Below are 21840 nucleotides of genomic sequence, written 5' to 3'. Positions count from 1 at the left end.
GATTCTCTTTTTTTCCATCCTAAAAGAAATACTGATGTCATTCTGTATCTCTAGCTTTGGACATTAAACAGAGGCAAGAATTTTATGTCATTTAGTCTTGAATGTTCTCCGAATTAGCCTTAGTTCCTCCTACAATGCTCTGCTCCGTCTCACTGTAACAGTGAGACTCCCTGATTGTGCTACTTCTGCTACCACAAATATTGCTGAGATGGTGTCAAAATCTATTGGGAAAGGTGGGAAAGAAGAAGAGCTCCTCCACAAGCAGGGAATATAGAAATATAAAATTATATAGGAAACTGGCTGAATTAAGGGACTTAGCCGTTGTAGGAAAAAAACTTAGGTATTCTTGAGAAAGAGAAACTTCTAATGTTGACTTGATATTTTGCCTTTCCATAGCTTAAACTTCTGTTTCAAGAATGTTGAGAGGGTATTTGTGCCTCGGGTGGTGGGTTGGCTGAAACACTGCTCTGAGTCCAGCATGTTTTAATGGACTACCATGCTGATGGCTGCACCCCTCCTCCCCAGCAGGACAAGGTGTGCTCCTGGCTGCATCATGGCAGGTTGTTCAAAGAGCTCTGGAAGGAAGACCACCGCTTCTTCCTACATTGCTGCTGGGCTTGCCATGCTTCAGTCCAGCCCAGCTGGGGAAGCTTGGGCTTTGGAGCTGAACAGATGTGATGATGAAAGAGAAGTAGATGGGGTAGCTCTGAATGCAACACCCTGAGCAGACTGACTGCCGTGCCTAGCACAATGACAGCTCTTTTCTGGGGCAGGGCTTACACCCTTAGGACTTCCCACTTGAATTTGTCCCAGCCAGTCCCAGTTGCCAGTGCCACAATGCTGGAGGATAGAGATGCCCATGGCAGGAGGCAAAGCTGTCCTGCCCCTCTGTGTGCTTTACACACCCGTCCCAAGTACCCCCACTAAGCAGCTAACGCAGGACAGCTGGATTGCCCCTGAAATTGTCTCAGTCAATGTAGCACCCTATCTAGATGGCTACATGATATGATGATGCCTTTTGCATCGTTTGGGGATGTGGATTTAATTAGACAACTGCCTTAGCATACACATACCAGCCAAGCAACTCTTGGCAAGAGAGCTCCACAGTGTGAGTGGGGGCCCCTGTGGAGGAATTGCCATGTAATAATGAAATAAATTTCAAGAGTCCAAAAAGGTAGCATTTTCTGCAATGCTGTACACAGGGGGCAATGAAACACTACACCCCTTGCAAAACTGATGTGTATTATCTTGTTCCCTCCTTTGAAAGTAGGAGAAAAATCAAGAAATAGTCAACACAGCTGGGCTTTTCTTTTTGTTTACTTGGAAAACTTATTTTAACCATCAACTTTAGCAAATTTTGGCAGTTACAAACCTGTACACCTTTTTTTTTGTTGTTGTTTTGTTTTTATAGCAAAAGAACACAAGACAATACTGCCAACAGCAATTATGAAGGAACAATTAGTTTTCCGATGGACTATACCCACTCAAAGTGATAAACCTTCCCTTTTGCATAAGGTTGAATTTGTTGTCATTGGATAAATGACATCTCTTAATACCTACTTTAAATGGCATAAAAATCATGTCTCTAGTTTTTTGTGCAAAACACATTCATTTGAAAAAAGTCAATAAAAAACATCTTCTTAAAAACAGAAAAAAGTTAAACAAAAAGAGCTGAACCCAAAGGAAAGTTACAGTACATTTTGAAATGATTAAAAAGTTTTCAAATCTAAAACTTTTTTCTTTTTTTCTTTTTTGCTGTTACTTTAAAAGTTTAAACCAACTTTGATGACTCTTTAGAATTATATCAAACAAACAAACAAACAAAAAAAAATTAAAGCATCCTGATTGGCATCAAATATCTACAAAAGCCTGGTAATTTGAAACCATTATATACATTATTTTATAAACTTCTTTTTAAACACCAAAACATACATCTTTTACAAACCAGCCTGCTTGCAACAGGTAAAATTTACAAGACAATCTTTTCCGATACAGTGCTTTAAAGAGAACTGCTTTCACTCCTAAACATCTTTGTCACCTCCTGAAAAGCGGCAGTATGGGCTCGTTGCATTGTTAAATAATAGCGATTCAGGTATTCCTATGACAGAAGAATGCTACAGTTCTGAGGGCTCCAGTCTCTTTCCATAATACAGTTCAAGTGCACTCTTAACACTGGTAAAGATTACTTATGGCCTTTGCGTAATACGACTATTTGCAATTATTGCTTTTCATTATTACATAAAGAAATGAATTTAATTTCATTTCCTCCCCCTCGCCCATCCCTTGGATGATGCAGCTAATTTACTAACTGAATGGCCCTTCTGATAATGGAGATGTTAAATGTCGAGTTTATGGAACACAGGCTAAAATCCATGGGTAATGGACAATAGTCTAAATTTCTAAGGCTCAAATCACAGTTTGATGTATTGAGAGGAACAGAGATGCAAACAGGCAAAAAGCACAGTTCTACTGCATGGTAAATGATGGTAAACCATCAGAGAATGAACCTGAAGATGTAGCGCTCTCATTGGAAACCTATGAAACATCCATTATTACTCAGTGAATAGTTCAAAAAACCACCAACAAAGCACAGATGTGCTTTCAATACTGGTTTTAAATAGCTTGTTTCTTCCATTATTAAGGATGCTACCTTTTCAAATGAGCTCAGCAGAGCTGGTCCAGGGCACCTTCGACTCTCTCTCCCATGACTGCAATTATTATCCGCTATAAGGATACGCTATAGCATCCATTTAGCTTTTTCAGGCAGGAGCCCAATGAGGAGTAAAGCTGTGTTTTAAACCATTTGTCCTGTCCAGCCCATATTTCTATTTACAACGGAATTTATATTGAGCCAAGAGCAACAATTTTTTTTTTGTCATATTCTCAAAGTTTACCACATGCCTGGCTCACAGAGACAACAGGCTGCTGCCTCCCCATTAATCGGCATTTCAGTGGCATGTTTTTTTTTTCACTGTGCTGCACCCACTCTGAGTTTCTGACTGGAAAGGGTACAAATAAATCAAGGCTAGCACTACTTCACACTATGCTAGAGAATTTAAAGAAGGGGAGAAAAAAATTCTGAGGATCAAAATTTAACTTGTCTGTGTGACACGCAGAGGGGGAGAGCCCACTTGAGAGATGGAGCACACAACATTCTGACTTCAGGAAAACAGTGGCAGTGAGACACCTTTGACCCCTTCCAGCCTTTTACTGCAACTTCAGGTTAAAGAAACCCATGGGATAATTCTGGATCAAACAAGTCACTAATAGGAATATTTTTAGGAAAATAGCTCGATTGCCTGGAAATCACAGTACTGCAATTGGCACATCCTCCTGGTTGCCTTCATATGCTGTGTCCTACTGGAGGATCCTATAGGAAAGCAAGTTTATGGTGGTCTGCTAGTGGGGCTGCCCATTTGGCCCCATGGGAGGGAAGTGATTCTGCAGCTCCCTGGTGTCACCTTTGGCTCTTCGCCCTGCTATAGGATACTAGCTCAGAACAGCAATCACATCCAGTATCTACAGTTTAGGGGGTGGGATGTTTGCCTTTTTTTGTTGTTTTTTTATTTTTTTTTTTTTTTAAGAGGATATTTATAATACAAAGGCAAAATAATTAACACATTTAAGAAAGGTATATAAGCCTAATTTTTCCTTTCGCACAACGCCACTTAATGTGGTACTGGCAGCATTTTAATCACAATAGCTTCTTCCATTGCCAGAGTTATCAAAAAGGCTGTCAATGTGCATGACGCTCTCAACCTGATCCAAACACAAAGAACAAGTACACTTTTACTGAGACCGACACACCCTGGCAAAGTCTGCAATTTCTGATACAGGACTGTATTTGCATTTTAACAACTTGATTATTTCTTTTTGTTGTTTCTTTACAAAAAGCAAAGACTGTCTTGATCCTGAGACTTATAATCCACTGATACTCAAAGGTACTTTATTAAGTCTGACACTTACAGATGATTCCGAAGGAAAATACCGTGTAGTGGAGCCATCTACAGGAATGTGCGTTGAAATACAGACACACAGGGTAAGCAGAGGTGTGAGGGGAAGCTCGAACAGAACTAGTGATCTGGCAATGACAGTTAGCAGCGATATAAAAATCATCATATGGCAGGAAAAGAAATATATACCGTATGGAATAAGATGAACACCAATTCTTACATTAGGTTATGAATGTGTTGTTATCTTCCGGGTTAGAAGATTACGGTTTGTCCATGTAGAGCAGTAATTAAAAAGAAAATAAAATGGTTTGGATTAACAAGAGGAAAGTTAATATGAAAATCTTATTCCCTAAGAGCTATTTCACCTTGAGATCTGCATACAGATCTTATCGTTGTCAAAAAGAACCAGAGCAATACCAGAAAGGCCACAGAAGTACCAATATTCACAGAGGGGCATCTGTTTGAAGATGGATTACGCCTATTCAGTTTGGAGGGGAGGAGATACTGAGGTATAGAAATCATGACCGGGACAGAGAAGGCTGAACAGGTGATCCTTGGCACCTTCCCAACAAGTTGGCATTTGGTGAAATGAAATGGCAACAACATCAAACCAGAAAAAGTACTATACATTGTATTTATGCATATTTTACTAGTAAAACTCACTACCAACAAGATATTACTGAGGCGACAAGCTTGGTAAGAAACATTGATTTTTTTTTTTTTTTTTTTGTATGGCAGTTGCTAGGCTCCCATGGTGTTCTCCCTCATGACACTTCTGATATGTCCCAGTAAACGTTTGATACCGGTGTTTCAGGCTTAAGAATCTTCACTACAGAAATCAGATGACAAGTACGCTTCATAACTAGCTGGGGGCTCGAACAGAACGAATTGCATAATGGATAAAAATGTCTCACACCAAAAGTGAGTAGAGGCAAACCTCATGTAAACTGCAGCCCAATGCTAAGACAGCACTGCAGCCTCAGAAAGTCATACCAGCTTTAAAAGTGCAGCTAAATTTGCAGCTTTGAAACTCAGATGTTCCTACACTTGAAGAGACATCAGTCTAATTGCATCTGCTTTCCTGCAACATGGACTTCATGAACAACGCAAGTCATCCTCTACCTGTGCCTCTGGGCTTGCCAAACCATTTCATGGCTTCTTGGCAAATCCCTCAGCTCCTTGCAATCACAACACAAATTTCTGGCTTTTTTTTGTGGTTTTTTTTTTTTTTTCTTCTTGAAAACACAGGGATAGTTGCAGGGAAAAGGAGTTGAAATGTACCATGAGCACATTCAGAACATATCACTGTTACAGAAGCATGTTTACTTTGAGAAGACCAAGTGACATTCATAAATTCAATGGACAGGAACTATTTGCAGACAAGTACTTGGTAATACTTGTATGTGCAGTACATTCTTTCTAGAAGTTCATTCAATTTATTCATGTACCTGTATAATGAGCTGTTCTCTAGTGAAGCATTGCTGCACGTTTCCCCTCAAAATACCTGCAACAATCTTTCACAGCTATACGAGCTATTGGAGGGAAGCAGCAACACATTGTACCTACTCCGACAATTTTAGAAATCCTGTTTTATTAAAAGTGTTACAAGCTGCAATTATTTAAGTTACATTCTATTAATAATTTCTTTGTGTTGGGAGAAATTTCTGAATAAACACTTTCTGCATGTCAAGAAATGGCCCACAATTTAATTTTGAATGAAACTCCAGTCAGTCAAGAACATGCCCTGGAACACAGCTGCTGAAACTACCCAGTTAAGACGTTTGACAGAGAGACAGGACATGGAAAACAGCAGAAGAAAGCTGTTAATCAATCTGTTCCTCTGTAACAACAATTTATGTATTCGATAGCTTTTCAGAATGACTGTACTATGTCATGGAAAGAAATGGATGAAACCCCAGCAGTCATGCAGACTCACGTTCACTGTAAAAGGTACACAGATGCTGTAAAATGCAATGGTAAAAACATTTTCATAGCACCGAGCAACAGGTATATATATTCCACTTTAATACACTGCGTAAAACCACCACATTTCCACATTGTACTTAGCTGCTTAGGCCCAATCAGTGTGAAAGGCCATTTACTGCAATCAGGCTGAGGGAAGCATAAAAGCATACAGATGCTGTGGTTTTCCTCATCCCACAAAAGTATTCTCGGGTCTGCAAACAACCTTTGGAAGTCCTCAAATACTACGAAATCACACATCCAGCGGAAAATCTAGGGCCAGATCTCTGGCCGCAGCCCATCCGTGCAGTTCCACCCACTGAGTCAGTTTACAGCAGCTGAGAACTCATCCCATAAACTCTGAGGATGGACGTTTGCCAAATGACGTTAAGCTAATGATTTGAGCTTACAGCAGTGTTATATGCAACTTAATTGCAACTAATTTTACTGCAATAATTGTAAGCATGATGACTGCTGTTAAAGAGGTGACTGCCCAAGCAAGGAATTTCAAAGAAATCAGCGGCGCTTTGTAGATGGGTCTCCCAATGTTTTCGGATACACGTTCACATTGCATACAGGAGTCGAGGAGGCTGTGCATAGGCAGCTGAGGCAAAACGGGGCCGCTGCTGAGCCAAACCCTGATAGTTCTAGAAGTCTTCATGGGTGAAGTTACGTACGCACACCTGACATCTGGTTTTACAAAATGTCAACCAAAGTAGGCCAATTTGGAGTAAATATATGCTGTATATATGTGTTGCTCTATATGTACACACAGTAGAACGAAATGCTATGTAACAAACAAAAGTACAGATAAATATTTATGGGCAAATGACCGGTCACTCGTCTTTGATACGTCAATTTGTAAATGCTGTTTTTTCAGCCACCTGATGTGCTGTACACAGCAGTTGTTCACATCAGTGATCAATTGCTTTCACTCTTTTGCTGACATAAAATTTCATGCAACAGTGCATCTCAGAATGATCCATACCAGTTCCTTAATACTGTGGGGAAATCATAACACTGTAACACTTTTAATAATACAATACAAAAAAAACCCCAACAAAAAACAAACCAAACTTTGGGGGAAAGAAAGAAATTTTTAGCAATTATTGTTTCCCCCTGCCTCAAAAGCTGAGTTTTACTCTTGGTAATAAATAGAAGGTACATCCTGTCCAGATTGTCTGTAACAATTTTGTGATGTATAATACTTAACACAATTGGTCTCTTTGTGTCTGCACATACAGTATCATTTCTGAACAAGTTAATAATGGGTTATACTGTATTTTTGCCTTGCCCAATATATATAGATACACCTTCAGCAAAGTTTCTTCTCAATATTTATATCATTAATTGGACCAAATGACGGAAAAAAAAAAAAAAAAAGAGGAGGAGGAAGAAGAAGAAGAAGAAGAGGAAGGAGGGAGCTTCCTTTACACTTGTGTCTGATGCTGGGTCTCCACAAATGGAATGTGAACATTTTCTAGGTTGAGTTCCTCCACACTTTCATAGTCACTCATGGCTACTTCGGAGTCATCAAAGCCGCAGCTGGCTGAGACGTCAGAGGAGGAGGCATCTAGAGAGTTGTGCAACGATAAGGGCATCTTACCTGCACTAACGTTTTCTGTGTTCTGGCTTGGGCCAACAGCAAAAGTACTAAATTCGTTCCCTGACTGAGACCCAGCGGTGTCCGTCTCATTGGGGAACTGGTGAGGAGGGAGGTATTGGCTAGGGTGGAAGTGCGGCCGTCGCCTGCAGTCGGGGCTGAGCGTACTTGCCATTGAGACTGGCTGTGAGGGCGGGAGGGTTTCATATTGGTCCGGATAATCCTCTGGAAGAGGAGGTGGTAACTGGTCCTGGCTTAAAAACTCCTCTTCGTGAGGGGGAGGGTAGTCGCTGTCAATGTCGTAGCCACCAAGGTAGTAATCTGTTTCCAGCTCTCTGGTACTGCCATGATGAGCCGAGCCTCCATCTGCCGTCTCAAAATTGGGCACTTCCTCTATGTCGGACAATCGAGCACTTGGCATCCAGTCAGAGGTATCCCAATGATACGCTGCAGCAGGAAAGAGAACCACAGCGCCCTGTTAGGATGGGGCCACTAATGAGAACAGTGTCCTGCATGCACTCGCCTCTTAGTCCTGACAGCACATTCAGATCACAGCATGCGCCACAGGCCATCGACACAGGTCAGCCATGCTCTGACCGGAGGGGTAGGGGAGGAGAATAAACTGCATTATGATGCTAATGCAAACAAGCCAAGAAACAAAACACAGCCATTCTCAGGCATTTCGCTTTTTAGGATGCTACTGGGTCATATTAGAAACTATGAGTCCAAGAAACCAAAACACAAAAATCTCTGAATTAATGTTTTTCACAGTTAATTGAAAAAAATCTAAATGCAGTCAGCATGCTTATGGTATCACAACTAGTCTCCCCTTCCACCTCCAATGACTACTTTGCTTCAAGAAAGTGTGCAAGCAAATAATCTGATCGACTGAAAACTGGATCCTGGAATCAAAAAAAGTAGCTGGCCATTCTCATGCAGCATTTGAACCCAAGAGAATTCAAACAAAAGAGGACACGTAAAGCAGTTCAGGAAAAAAACAGATCAAGTCGGTTCCCTGCCCACCCCAGCCCAATCCAACAGGCAGAAAGGGTCTCAAAAAAATCACCTCTGTTGTAGTTCTGTCCTTGATCCATAACAGACACTGTCAGATACAAAGTGAAAAGTAAAAACTGGTAACTTGCAACTTGTTACCAGCACTGTATTACATGTGAAAATACAAAACTCTGCATGCATATCTAAAGTACAGCTGCCTCACTGTCATTTTAATACGGTTTTTATTTGTTCTTTATTTTAGCAAACAAGATAAGCTTGCCCAGCCAAATGCAGACATACATAAAAAAGTATTATCTCTTTCGTATTATATTCCTTTTCTATCATATCTTAATTATTTACCCTCACTGAATAGATACGGAATAACGTTAGAGCTGGAATTCTTAATACAAAAAGGGCTATCCACCATCTCTACGTTTTATAATTGTAAAGTACATTTCTCTCTCACTTGTTCACTTTGAAACAGAAAAATAAGAATCTACCATTCTCAGGGCCGGTTCAAACAAATCTGGGCCCACCTGGGCTCAGATACCATGGTGATGGGCACGGTATAAGAACCTGAATAGAATAGAATACAAAGCCATTTAATGGGGCCATCAGCTACAGTGCCCCGCAACCCCCTACCCACCTCCCACCTGCACTGCCATGCTAGCTGGTGGGGAGGGAGGCATTCCAGTATGGAGAGGGTGCAGGGGTGGGGGAGAGAGCAAGGAAGGAGTTTTTATGTGAGACAAGAGCGGGGAATAAGCTGCAGCGTTTTCTAGATGAGATGCTCTTGTTCAGCCACATGTTATTGGGCTTCATGCAAGAAGTCACTGGGCAAGGTCTCTGGATGGCATTGCTGGAGGAGGTCTCACCAGACAGACCTTTGTGGCATTACAGTACTTAACCTCTGGGGCTCAGCCACAGACGAGGGCAGAGAGTAACATTCTCCAGGCCTCCGTCTACTAACACCACTCTTGCCCTTGCTTATCACCACATGGTGCATGTGGTGGTGGCAATTTCTTCATTAGCTCGTAGCCGGACAGTAGCTTTCTATCTGCTCTGTGTTAGCTCGGGGTCAGGGGGGATGGGGCTAAATGCAGGTTTAGCAGCAGTGTCTGAACCGGCCCTAATCGCTCTTCTCCTTCTTCACTTCTCTCTTTTTTGTAAAGTGGATTTTGCTGTCTTTCGGTCAGTGTAATGACATTGCACCCGGGATGTGTCGGGTCCCTCTGAGCTGTGTGGTTTCAGGATGCAGGAGAACCTCGCTAATTTGCTGACTCGCACAACCTCGGGCAGCTGCCTGGGGAAGAAGCCCCATCCTCCCGCAGCTCCGCAGCTGAGATCCTGTCTGCCATGCACCGGGAACTCCGACGTGGCTAACTATTCACCGCTTTCACCAGCTCTGCTGCAGAACATGCCAGATTCATAGGTCTCGTAGGAGGAACTGGGAAGCGGGCAAAGCATTTTCAGTGACAGCCTCTTGAAACTGCTGCCAGACTGGCTTTTTCTGACCTGTAAAGCATGACCGGGAACCAATGTGTTTGCTTGAGCTTTCCTTTAGGAAGGCAAGGCCATTTACACGCATCTGTGGTGTCTTTTCAAGGTTATTCTTATTTTTTTGAATGGGACTTTCATTTTGAATTAAGCTTGGCACGTTCATTTTATTTGATAGTGAGAAGAATGGCACTCTCACACTTCAGGAAATCAGTAAATACACTACAGACAAATAGTCAAGTACCATCACTAGGTAGCAGTAGAAGTGCTTTTCAAAATGGCAGTGAAACTGACTCAAGAAAAAAAGTCAGTTGTTTCACAAAAATAATTTACTTGATCATCTTGAAGCATCATGCAGACTGGAGTAGCTGAAGTCTGCAAAACCTGGCTTAAATTTGCTAAAGACAGATGAAATTTTAGACTTGTGGATAACCTGAGTTGATGTTGAGTTGACATCTTGCCAAGGATAAGATAAATTTTCTGTAAAAAAATAAAAGTAATGTTTATCTATCATGCATCACATTTCCTCAGTGCTTTACAGAAGAGGAAAACAGTGATATTCTCGCTTTACAGGTAGGGAAGACAGTTCATTTGTAACACGATGTGCCTGAGGTTACCCAGGAGGTCAGTGGCAGAGCTGAGTGTTGGGTCCTTGGACCCAACTGCCATGCTCTAGTCAGTGGGCACATCAATCCCAGGGGAAAGGCAGTGGCAGGCAGTGCTGCCTTGCCATGGGGCATCCTTGGAGTTGGGCCTACACATCTTGTATTTGACAGTGTTAACTGGGAGAAAGCAGCCACCTCTCCTCTCCGTGTGGTCCCGCTGGAGTGCATAACCCAGCCCTGCTGCAGCCTGGGATACTTTACAGCCTTCCTCTGTCTTCTTCTGTTTCTTAGTCTCAGCAGCCAGGACAATCTCAATGATTTGGCTCCATTACCAACCTAATCCTTTTCTCTGAAGGCAATGGGAATAAGCAAGCGAAAACATTGACTTGAGCAGAGGAGGATGAAGGCCTTGACACCTTTTCTACCACCTCTAATTACCCACAGATATTTTGTTGTACATCCCTCTGGCGTTTTCATGTTTGGTGGTGAACATGCTGATCTGCAAAACCCGATTCCTGCCACAGGTTTGCTGGTCAGTGTAGATTAGTGAGGTTCTGCTGGAATGTTTCACAATGAAAACAGGAAGCATTGTTGCATAACAAGAAAGAAAAAAAATTAAATACCTTCATTTTCTATAGTGTCAACAACATTGTTGACAAGCTGTATGACAGTCACTATGGAAGCTTGCAGGGGAGGGAAAGCAGAAAATAAAGGGAGGGGAAGGACAGCTTCAGGTTAGTATTTAAAACACACATCATATGTTACCACAATAAATTCTCTCAGACAGAACTGACACTGAAAAAAAAATAAAAGGCTGCTGACCAATGCATGATTTATGCAGTGGGTTGCAGGACATTTCACTTCAGATAATCCCATACATTTTCAGAGTGGTGATAAATTCCAAACCAGCATTTCCAGAAAGGCATATGGGATGATGTGTATCACCTCATAAATTCAAGCAGACGGGCCAGCTGATTCAATTAACCAAAGCAGTATCTTGTCTACCTGACACTAATTTCTAATACATTCTTGCTTAAAGGCCTCCAGAGACAGTGCCATGTGCTCCAAGGGATCATTATCTTTTAGACCATCACGCCATCCGAAACGGTGCTAAGCTCGATCTGTTTCCTAAGAGGAATGTTTTACTTACTTGCTATTTGTGCTGTGCCGTGTAACACCTCTGGGACATTAAGCAGTACTGCTGTAATTAGGAGGACATGTTCAAGTAGGTTTGGTTCAAATTTTGATCTGTGATTGACAGATTATTTTCACAAATGCTTTGTGTGTATTCTGCAGGTGTTTTACCAAAACATACCTTTCCCTTGAAATAATATAGACTGTGCAACTGTTAAACGTGGAGTCCAGCTGACCCACAACGTGTGGTCCTCTAGATGATCTGCATTTTGGACCAAATAACACCCCTGCCTTTGAGGACCTGAAATAAAACCTACCAAAACCAAAGGAAAGGTCTGGTTCAGTGGGCACTGGATCTGTCCCTTTGTCTTTAAATATGAGAAAACCAATTGCTTTGGAGCAGGCTAAGAAGGGGATCAGAAACGTTGGGCAAGACATACATTGTGTTTCACACAGCCAACAGACTCAGAGGTCACAAGAAACATGTTAACAGTAATAGTGCCGTTCAAATATATGTTGAATATTTTGACATCTTTGTTAAATTTTGGGCATGAGATCAAGGATCTCATCCAATTTCCTTGGTCCCTGTGAAGTCTTGGCAAGAAGAGCCTCAATAAAACAAAGAAACCATGTTCTATATCTATGTTTAGCATGTTTACGCTATCAACAGCATTGGTAATTGAACAAGGGAGACTTGTAGTGGCTTAATGCATAATAAACATTAGGGAAAAAATAAGTAACTCCATGCCAATAGCTGCTGCAGGGCTGGGAAAAGAGACGGAGGGCAGCTGTAAGCTTTAAGAGGAGAACAACCAGGAGTGAAAAACGTGAAGGTCAGAAATCAGGGCCAGCACAGTCTTCATTGCAATTAAGGGTTTGCTTTGGTGGGAGCTGAGCAGAGCACGTTCACAGAAGGCAGGGAAACTTCTACCCTAGGCAGCTCAGTGCAAGGAAATACCCAAATGTATCATTGCTCAGAGGTAAAAGCCGCTGTTACCAACAGCACAACCATCCATTGGCCTGCAGTGAAACAGTAACCTAAAAATAACACTTCTGTCACATCCCCCCCATTCAAAACAGCTTACTGTGGAAATCTGTAACTTGCCTTTAAAGTGACTTCCAAAATATTATTGCTGAAAGTGCATAGCTTTTTTTTTTAAAAAAAAAAAAAAAAAATTGTGGCTAGTATTTTTGCTTTTTGATCACAAAAAATACTACTAACTACTCTGAGCAAGACTAGGGGAGCTAAGCACTTTAAATGCAGTAGAAATGAGGTGGGGAAAAAAAAGTATGTTCAAAAACACATCCAATAGGATTCTGCACGGTGAGACAACCCCTACTCAACCCAAGCACCATGGAGAGAGTGAGTTGAGGCTGCCTGCACCTGACACAAACTCAAAAGCACAGGGCTGCTCACACCTTCAGTGGGATGCGTCCCAGGGCTTCTCTGGTGTGAAATCAGAAGTGATTAACCGGTTTCACAGGACAGTGTTAGCAAGCCATTTGTACAGCGGTGTGACAGAAGCATGTCCTCCCTGCTAGCCATGTGAGCACCGGGTGGCATTGCTCTCGGCTTTGGAGGAAGGAGTTTGGAGAAGGAGCAGCCTGCCCTGTCTTCCCAAAGAGCATGGATGTTGAATTGCATTTGCTGTGGTTTCACTGACAACCTTTTAACCTCTGCAGGGATGTGAAACACATAGAATTAAAATGACAGATGGGTAGGATTTGTGGCTTCAAGGGGCATATCTGTTAGCCCTTTGGTACATGTATGTGAGCATGTTTATGTTTACTTATGTACTTATATTTTAGGCTCTTTCACAGCAACCCTTCCCTGCTGCTGCAAGAAAACCAGAGTGTGCAGTCTTGCATTGACCTCTGCAAAAAACTCAGATGATTTAAGTTTCTTCCCTCACTCTTCCTGAAGATATGGATTTGTTTAGACCCTGAACTAGAACTGTTATCTCTAAAGGCTGTATTTTAAATGCAGCTTTCACAACAAAGGAGCAAGCACAGAAGATCCAACCTAGCTTCAGTGGGAACCGTGTCACTGATTTAAATGGGGGCAGGATCAGATGCTTGAAAAGCCTAATTAGAATTTGGGAAATCTAAAAAGTAACTACGTACAATAAATGACCACATGGATAATTATTATAAAGGGAATTATAATATAAATATATATTATTAAAATAATAATAATTATAACAATTATGCTAAAAACGCTGAAGGATTTTTGGGGGTGGAGGAGCAGAAATGCACTGAGAAACTTGACAAAAATACTCATGATGCTTCAGCCACAGCTGAACCAAAAGGAACTGCAAGTGCACTTTGTTTTAAGTGCTTTTTCCAACATTTAGGAGTACCTAGGGAAGAGCTGCATGACATGACTGAGGAACTCAGTCTCAAGACAGTTCATTAACTGACAGCTGAGGAAACTAAGTACAATTTCTTTGTGCTCATCTCTTCCTGTGTATCTGAATGAAGTTTCCCTGACATCCATCATCCCTCCCCAGCAGAAACATCTTGCCTTTTCTCAGACCCACCGCTCAACATCCATGGGCTGTAGGAACAAATTTGCTCTGATTTTGTAGGCCTCTTTCAGGCTGTGTATGGCTCTGCCCATGTCACCCACTGAGATAATGATGTAGGACATGAGAGCAGGCAATGAACATGCACTGAGCAAGGATCTAATGGTGCTCTATTGTTCGCTGAGCTGTGATTGCCAGGGAGAGGCCAAGCCACCAGGGACTGGCTCATCCACTCATTGTTGCTGCTGAGCACCAGCAGAGATTTCTTGGGCCCATGAATGAGACCTGGCAAACAGCAAAGAAAGCCCCTTAATTTGACTGATGAAACATGAAAGTCATCCTCTTTCAAGAGGAAAAAAATGATAGAAATTCTACAGTTCCACCTGCAACCTATTAGTCAACTTGTATCTTGGCAACATGACTCTGCTGTGTCATACCTCTCATTCACTGTAAAGCTTGGTGCTGATACAACCACTCCAAGCATCGAGATTTTAATTACATTCCTACAATTTAGAAAATGGACACAAAGTGAGGGCTTGAACCCAGGACTTTCTGGCTTCTAGCATCATAAAGGGTTTCTAGATGTCACCTAAATGTTTTTGATAATATGACAAAGAGAGTTAAAATAGTTTTTTCCCCAGCATAACAAAGATAAAACCAGTTCTTACCATTATCATCACCAGAATCAGACTGGAAGGAACTGAGGGACTGTACTTCGGAGTTGCTGCCTTTATTACTTCCTGCAAAACAGGTCACTTCTTCAGCGTCATCAACCCCTTTACCTTCATTGACAGCAAAAACAAAGCAAAATGGTACTCTCTAGGTATGCACATTTGTCTATTTATACCATGGAGCCATTTAAACAAATGTAATGAAACAAGTAGCGTACTGGTTTTTTTTGTCAGAATGAAGTTCTTTCCTTCAGACAGAGGAAATGACCTATTCATCAAGAAGGCAGCACATGAAGATACCTAGACTTTTGAAGTGTTTGAAGCCCAAAGAGCCTCTCAAGTGGCTGACACTACTGTAATCAAGGCAGAAACATCTGTATTCAGTATTGCCTTTTTAGATGACATGTAGTCTCAGCAGCAAAGAAAATGATGACTTAAAAAATGTGGTATAAACATCTTATACAAGAGATTGCAGTTACATTTATCTTTACTGTTCATTTCCTAATTTGAGAGCCTCATTAAAGGCTCATTCAGTGCTCAATAAAGTTACTGTGCATCTTGTTATTCATATCAGTGGGCCTTGGATCAGATTTTAATGGCTCCACCACTGACATATAATAGATTATGCTTCAATTTACATTGCTTTTCATCAGGAACATTCAGTCTTGACAACTCTACAGTTTAGAAATGCAACTGCAGCCTATGGTATAAATTCTCCTGTAATTAAATACACATGAATAAACACATCCAACTACACTTTATATGAGTGATAATAAGTAACAGAAAAAGTTATCTTCCACAGTAAGCACAGAGATAGGTACCTGAACTAATTACAAATGGAAGCTCAGGTGCTGCAAACATGTAAGTACAGCTCTCCACCTGCTTGCTGTAGATATTTCTACCCAGCATGGGGCACCTCCATACAGTAAGGACTGATTTGCTCCTGCTGAGTAGCACAGTATGTAGTGGATGGAGCGAGTGCTGCAGTAACGTAGCTGCACTGCTTCCCACTCCTTGACAGCTGAGGTCCATCTCCATGGCATGGCCTCATGCTGTGCAGAAATTCATACAGATACCAGCAGCGTCTGCAGCAGAAACACCCAGGAGAATACAGAACAGAGCACATATGGGGGCAGACATGCTGATGCTTTCAGTCAGCAAAAGCATACTTAATGGTTAAAAAGGTTGACCACAACACAACTCTGAAATATAGCCCAAAGCAATGAAAAGTAATTCCTGTTTTTCACTAGAAGACCTTAGCCAATGTGCTGCCTTGGGTGAGGTGCAGGTCTGGGCACAGGTGTGAGACAGTGCCAGATTCCCTTCTCTATTCCTCAGTTCCTATTGCTTAAAACTACATAATAATGAAAGTTTCTGGATCATGTAATTTTATTTGACAGTTTCGGTTAAAGCTGTGTTTTAATGGGATTGTAGATACCTTAGGAAAAACTACTGTGAAGGTAAAACATCTCATAAAACCCCTACATGCTAAAGCAAACCTCTCCCAGTCCATGTTCTGACTTTCAATGACAGATGATGTACAGCCGTAACTCTTTTCCCAGCAACCCGGTATTTCCTCCTATAGCAGAATACGTGAAGTTTGCTGCATCTCCAGCAACTTGTTCAGGAATGGAGGGGGTACTGTGCTGTCAGGTGAGAAACCACCAGTGCACAAATAAGGTAAGCGTGGGGATCAGAAATTCTGTGATCACTCTCATACTGAATGCAGATGGGAAAGTTAATGGACTGAAAAGGTGATCCTGTAAGTAGTGCATGATTTTCTGCTTCATTTCATAAACACTGGAAGTACAGAACATTAGTTCATTTGTCCCTTTTGCAAAACAGGATTGCTTCTTGCAGAAGGTTTAAATGTTTTTAACTCCCTTGGGAGACAAACTGGTGAAACCTAGCAGAGTTTATATTTGAGAATTCTGCCCCAAATTATTTTTTTCCAATAGAATGATGATTGCATTGTACCACTTGAAGAACCAGTGCTCATAGCACTTATTCATATGTGCTTGCTGAACAAGTGAAATAAACGTGTTTAGTCATACTTAATGCATAGAAGTAGGTGTCTTGTATGCCTAGTTTAATAATAACCTTTCGAAATTAAACCAAGTCACTTCTTGGAGAAATGTAACAATTTTAAGCGTATCAGGTTGGAGCATTAGAAGTGCCACTTTACCTGCTGCACCCTGAAGGCAACCCTTACCTATGGCAGGAAAAGTGAGACTGGTACTTACTTTCTGTTCCAGCATCCCATGTGCTCTTCCTGATGGAATCACAGTCGGAGCGACAGGGAGACACAGCGGGCAAGTTTGGAGCTACGCTGCACACCACCACCCCCCGCCTGGCTGTCAGTATTCTGGGGGACTCGGGATGGAATGTCGTCATCTCCTGGTGCTCCACACCAAGCCCATCCACTATCTTGTCCAGGTTATTCCGCGAGTCACTCTGGAAGCATGGGGTATAGGCCATCGGCCTCACGGGGACCTGTGGAGGCCCAACCTCTTGGTAGATGTTCCTGCTGTCTCCGCTGTTCCTGATGTTCTTGAATTGGATGCCATTGCTCTTGTTGAGCAGGGCAGCCGTAGCTGGATCCTGTACGAGCGTGATGTTGTTGCGGGAATAGTTCTTCCTGAAAACTTTCTTGCGAAAAATGATAAAGAGGACGATCAACACAAATATGACAAACAGGACCACAGCTATTCCTATGAGCTCCTCCTTGCCCACGTACGAATGCCCCGCTTGTATATTGGGAACCACCACGGGGCGAAGACCACAGTATTGCCCCACGTAGCCAGGGGTGCAGTTACACAGAAATGAACCAAATATGTTGACACAGGAGCCACCATTTTCACATTCTTCTCTTTCACACTCGTTGATGTCTTCTTCACACCTTAAAAGAAGAAAAGGAGAGTTTGGAGTTTGGAGAACACCTAGCAAACAGCCCAGCTTGCCCACCATAAGTTATCTTGTCAGGGTGCTGCCATTGCAGTTAACACCTTGCTGGTGCTGGTAAAATGATCTTTTTATTATCATATTATTTAATGGTATTTAATTTTTTCTACAACTATCCCATAGCTTTTTAAGACAATAAAATGGAAACACCAAGAAGGAAGTAAGAGTTTAAAGCATCTGATAGGAAAAGGCTCCCTGGCCCTAAATGAGGCTCACAATGTAATACAGAATCTCAGCATTTTTATATTGTTTTTGGACCATCCCACAGGATTCAATACAAAATATTAGGAGGATTCAAGGAGAAAATGGTTGAGAAAAAATAAAATTAAAAAATCAGAGTACTTATTTAAGAGAAGAAGAAGATATGATGACTGTGTAAAATTATTTAGGGCTGGAGATAAAACGAGCAAATATTACAGAAGCAGGAGAAAAGAAGAACAGGAACTTTAAAGAGAGAGGAGAAATGGGAAGAAGAAGAAGATGTGATTATAAAAAAGGCAGAACAAAAAGTACCAACAGTAGACAAACTCGAGAAAAAAGCATGCTGATGGGCAGGTCAGGGAATTTTCTGTTTCTACACCAAGTATATGATCAAAGATAGGATTTTTAAAAATGAATGCAATAAACTAGGCTTTAATGTCAGGGCTAAGATGACTAAATAATTGATCCATTTTCAGAAAAGATTACATAGCAGCTTCAAGAGGCCTTATGGGATGGCTCAAAAAGCCTCTTAACACTTAGGTGTGTATATCTCAGTGAAAACTATCTGGAGATAACATCCTGTAACAGTAATTTAGGAGGCCACATTCAGAAAAGCATTTCTGAACATGCAAGCCTCACGGATTTCTCCATCCATTAGGTCATTAGGTTAGACTTGAAATAAGCACTAAGTTTTGTGTTATTTTTTGCTAGGTAAATCATACCCCACCTGGGGAGGGTCACTTACGTTACTCCTGTCAGGCCATTTTTGCAGTTGCAGATGAAAGCATTGCCAATGGGATCGCAAGAGCCTCCATTCCGGCATGGATTTGGGAAGCAGGCTGTGATCTCCGACTCACAATTCCTTCCCGTAAACTGGGAGAGGCAATTGCACTGGTAGCCTGGAAGGTGAGGGACACAGAGGAATAATCAGAGGCCTACCACTGTATCTGTCTGGAAGCAAGGGGATCCATTTGGCTACTTTATGTGAAAAAATATATTGTACTGTGGGGGGATGGGCATGTTTATACTCATTCTGGTACGTCTGTGTGGTCCACACTGAAGCCAGTCAAGAGTTTGTTTATCTGCGTTGTCTGGTAAACTGAAGCTCATGTCTACAACCAGTGACTGGAGGAACTGCTGTAGCCCAGACCATCCTGATTGTCATGATTCACATATTAATAAAGGTCATCCATGAACAACTCTGGTTATAAGCAATATTATAGATCAAGGATGTATGCCCCAATATTTTTGAGAATGCAGACTACTTTTGCTGTTAGCGGCAGCCCACACCCCTTTTGGGCTTCACTGAAGAACAAATACATGAGCTAAAAGCTTTTCCACATCTGCCTTTTATGACGACAACACAATAGAGATGTGACAGTAATAAAACCCTTGATAGTGATACTTACCACTTTCCTAAAGCACAAAATCCAGGCATGAACTATAAACTTCCTAACAACAGCTGACCTGGGCAACGTCAGCCCTAATCAGAGCTGATTATGTGCAGTGTTTGCTATTAAAAAACTGATTAACCATTGGCTGCAATACATCAGACATAACTCCACTCAAGTGGAGGGGGACCCTGCAGGGGATTAAAGTCCTACTTCCACTTTTCTTGACAACAGAGGAGCAACATCAGCCTAAAAAATAGTTCTTAAACCCATCAGTTCACTCTACCAAGTATCAAACAACAAACTTACTTCCCCTCCCCCACCCCCCCACCCCCCACCCCTTGAGGTTTCATGTGGCACAACGCCATTAATAATAACTTTATTTAAGGTCACAAAGAGATCCAGTGAGGCAGTGCATCTCTTTATGCTGTGAACTGAATGTTGAAATCTGAGTGCTTTTTCACTTGAAAAGAGCAACAAACATGCAGGTTGTGAAAACCGTGAGATAGCGAAGGCGGTCAAGAATCATTGAACTAGCATGTTTTCCGGGACATGTGTAAAAAACTTTGGCTGATTTTTTTTTAAAAAAACTACTTACTTAATTCAAATGTCCCAAACAGATGTGTAGGTAAGGGTCAAGCTCCAGTTATGGGGTTCACATACTTACTGAATACAGCATATTAAGCAACTGGAACATCCCTGCCATTAATAGTTAGAGCTGAAATGGTTGAATGCAGCTCAGTTCCGTGTCAAATTTCTTGAGATCAAGCTGATGCAGCTGATCCCTCAGTGGTAAGCCTTTTAAAGACGGTTTAAAAAACTTTCTGTATCTATACATCTGAAAAAAAACCCACCACCACAGCTTACTTTACAAGACACTGTTCTAGGAAAGAAGGCAGAAATTTCCAGCACAGTTACAAGGAAAAGAATTTCAAGGAAACAATATGGAAAAGCCCAGTAGAGGCATGAGGCAAAAGCAATTCTGCATTAAGACTCCCACATCTTTTATGTCCTATCCGGTTCAGTTCACCTTGTTTAGTTACTCTAATTGAATTCTTTCATGAGGACAGGCTTTTGAGAATAAACTTGGAACCAGACTTGCTGGTGTATTCAGTCAAGAGTCCAATCCTATTTAGTTGAAGATAAATGAAATAGATACTCAAATATCACGCTGTTTCGTTGTCCTGCTACAAGAAGGGAGATAGAAGCACTTCTTTTTGCAAGGCTGCAGAGTTAAGAAGAGAAAAGAAGAGAAATAATTCCACTTTGAGGATTCCTAGAAAGCATGTTTGGTCAGCATCAGCAAGATGGGATTATTTTTTGGTGTCTTCTAAATATCTCACTCAGACAATGTGAACAGCTTTCTGGACCAGTACAGATCTGAGTGTGAAGAATTACAAGGCTGAGACTGTAGGTAGAAATCACAGCATGAATAAATAAGGCTGTCTCAGTGCTTCACTTAATGACTGAACAGTGACATCTATAGTTCAAAAATTTACAGTAATGTTCTATATATTTTTTATGGTCTCAGTGAGTTTAAGCAAAACAAATTAATTCAATTATAAAACATTTTATTAATAAACAAATTTGTTGCCTTATATAATGGCAGAATAGATCTGTTCTTCTATTTGTTATCTGATATTTTGGACCTACATCACTTTAAAGTGACTTGAAAAGCCAGCTTTCTTTACCTAAGTTATTAGTTGCCAATCGTTTGTAAGACAAAGCCTTTGAATCACTTTCTTTTCATGTCTTGTGTTTGTTTCAGCTGATTAAGTTCTGGGTTCTCACTCTGGAACATATTCTGTTACATTTATTCACTGCAGAAAACTTGAGAAATACTGATTTGGCAAAAAAAAAAAATTGCTTTTACCACCAAGGAATATAGATATAGATATAGATATAGATATTATTATTATTATCAACAACTACTGATTACATTAAAGATGCAATAACTTCAATTAACATTTTATACTAAGAAGAGATGAAACTGATTTCTCCAGACGGGTCAGAGCTCTATGGGGCAATGGGTGAACCAGACCAAAATGAGAAGTGTGTTTCTGAAAGCCTACCCTTTTGACTGAGTTTGGTTTAATGATGGTGGAACTCAGATATCAGAAGATTGAAATATTCAGTATAGAATCTGAGTCTAGGGATCAAAGTTAGAAATAAAAAAGGCAATAAAACAAGACAGTATTAAATGGCAATATTTATCACTGACTTTTCCTCTTGTTGGAAGCACTGCCATACACCTGCCAACTCTGAGCCAGTGGCGAAAGACACAGAACTTTCCCGTGACACACATGCTCAGAGCTGCAAAGCATTCACCCAGGAGGTCTCCAGC

At 41.3% G+C, this 21840-nt stretch overlaps 1 protein-coding gene across 6 annotated transcripts in view; it reads right to left on the bottom strand.

Moving 5' to 3' along the window:
• Positions 1-1299: 1299 nt before the first annotated feature.
• Positions 1300-21840, bottom strand: part of FAT3 (FAT atypical cadherin 3) — a 419023-nt gene continuing 398482 nt past the window's right edge. For 2 of the 6 annotated variants that reach the window (XM_056328389.1, XM_056328383.1), the window contains 6 exons: positions 18851-19004; positions 17187-17842; positions 14941-15054; positions 11237-11296; positions 8585-8620; positions 1300-7965 (listed from right to left, as the gene is read on the bottom strand). In XM_056328389.1, coding sequence (XP_056184364.1) covers positions 7346-7965; positions 8585-8620; positions 11237-11296; positions 14941-15054; positions 17187-17842; positions 18851-19004 — 1640 coding nt within the window. In that variant the 3' untranslated portion in view covers positions 1300-7345. The remainder of the gene's footprint in view (positions 7966-8584; positions 8621-11236; positions 11297-14940; positions 15055-17186; positions 17843-18850; positions 19005-21840) is intronic. The other 4 variants (XM_056328384.1, XM_056328385.1, XM_056328386.1 and 1 more) reach the window with 4 other exon arrangements.

The sequence above is a fragment of the Falco biarmicus genome, chromosome 2 (genome assembly GCF_023638135.1).
Source record: "Falco biarmicus isolate bFalBia1 chromosome 2, bFalBia1.pri, whole genome shotgun sequence".
Classification (NCBI taxonomy): Eukaryota; Metazoa; Chordata; class Aves; order Falconiformes; family Falconidae; genus Falco; species Falco biarmicus.
Note: the sequence above shows the minus strand (reverse complement) of the source record. Positions and strands in the feature narration are given on the sequence as shown.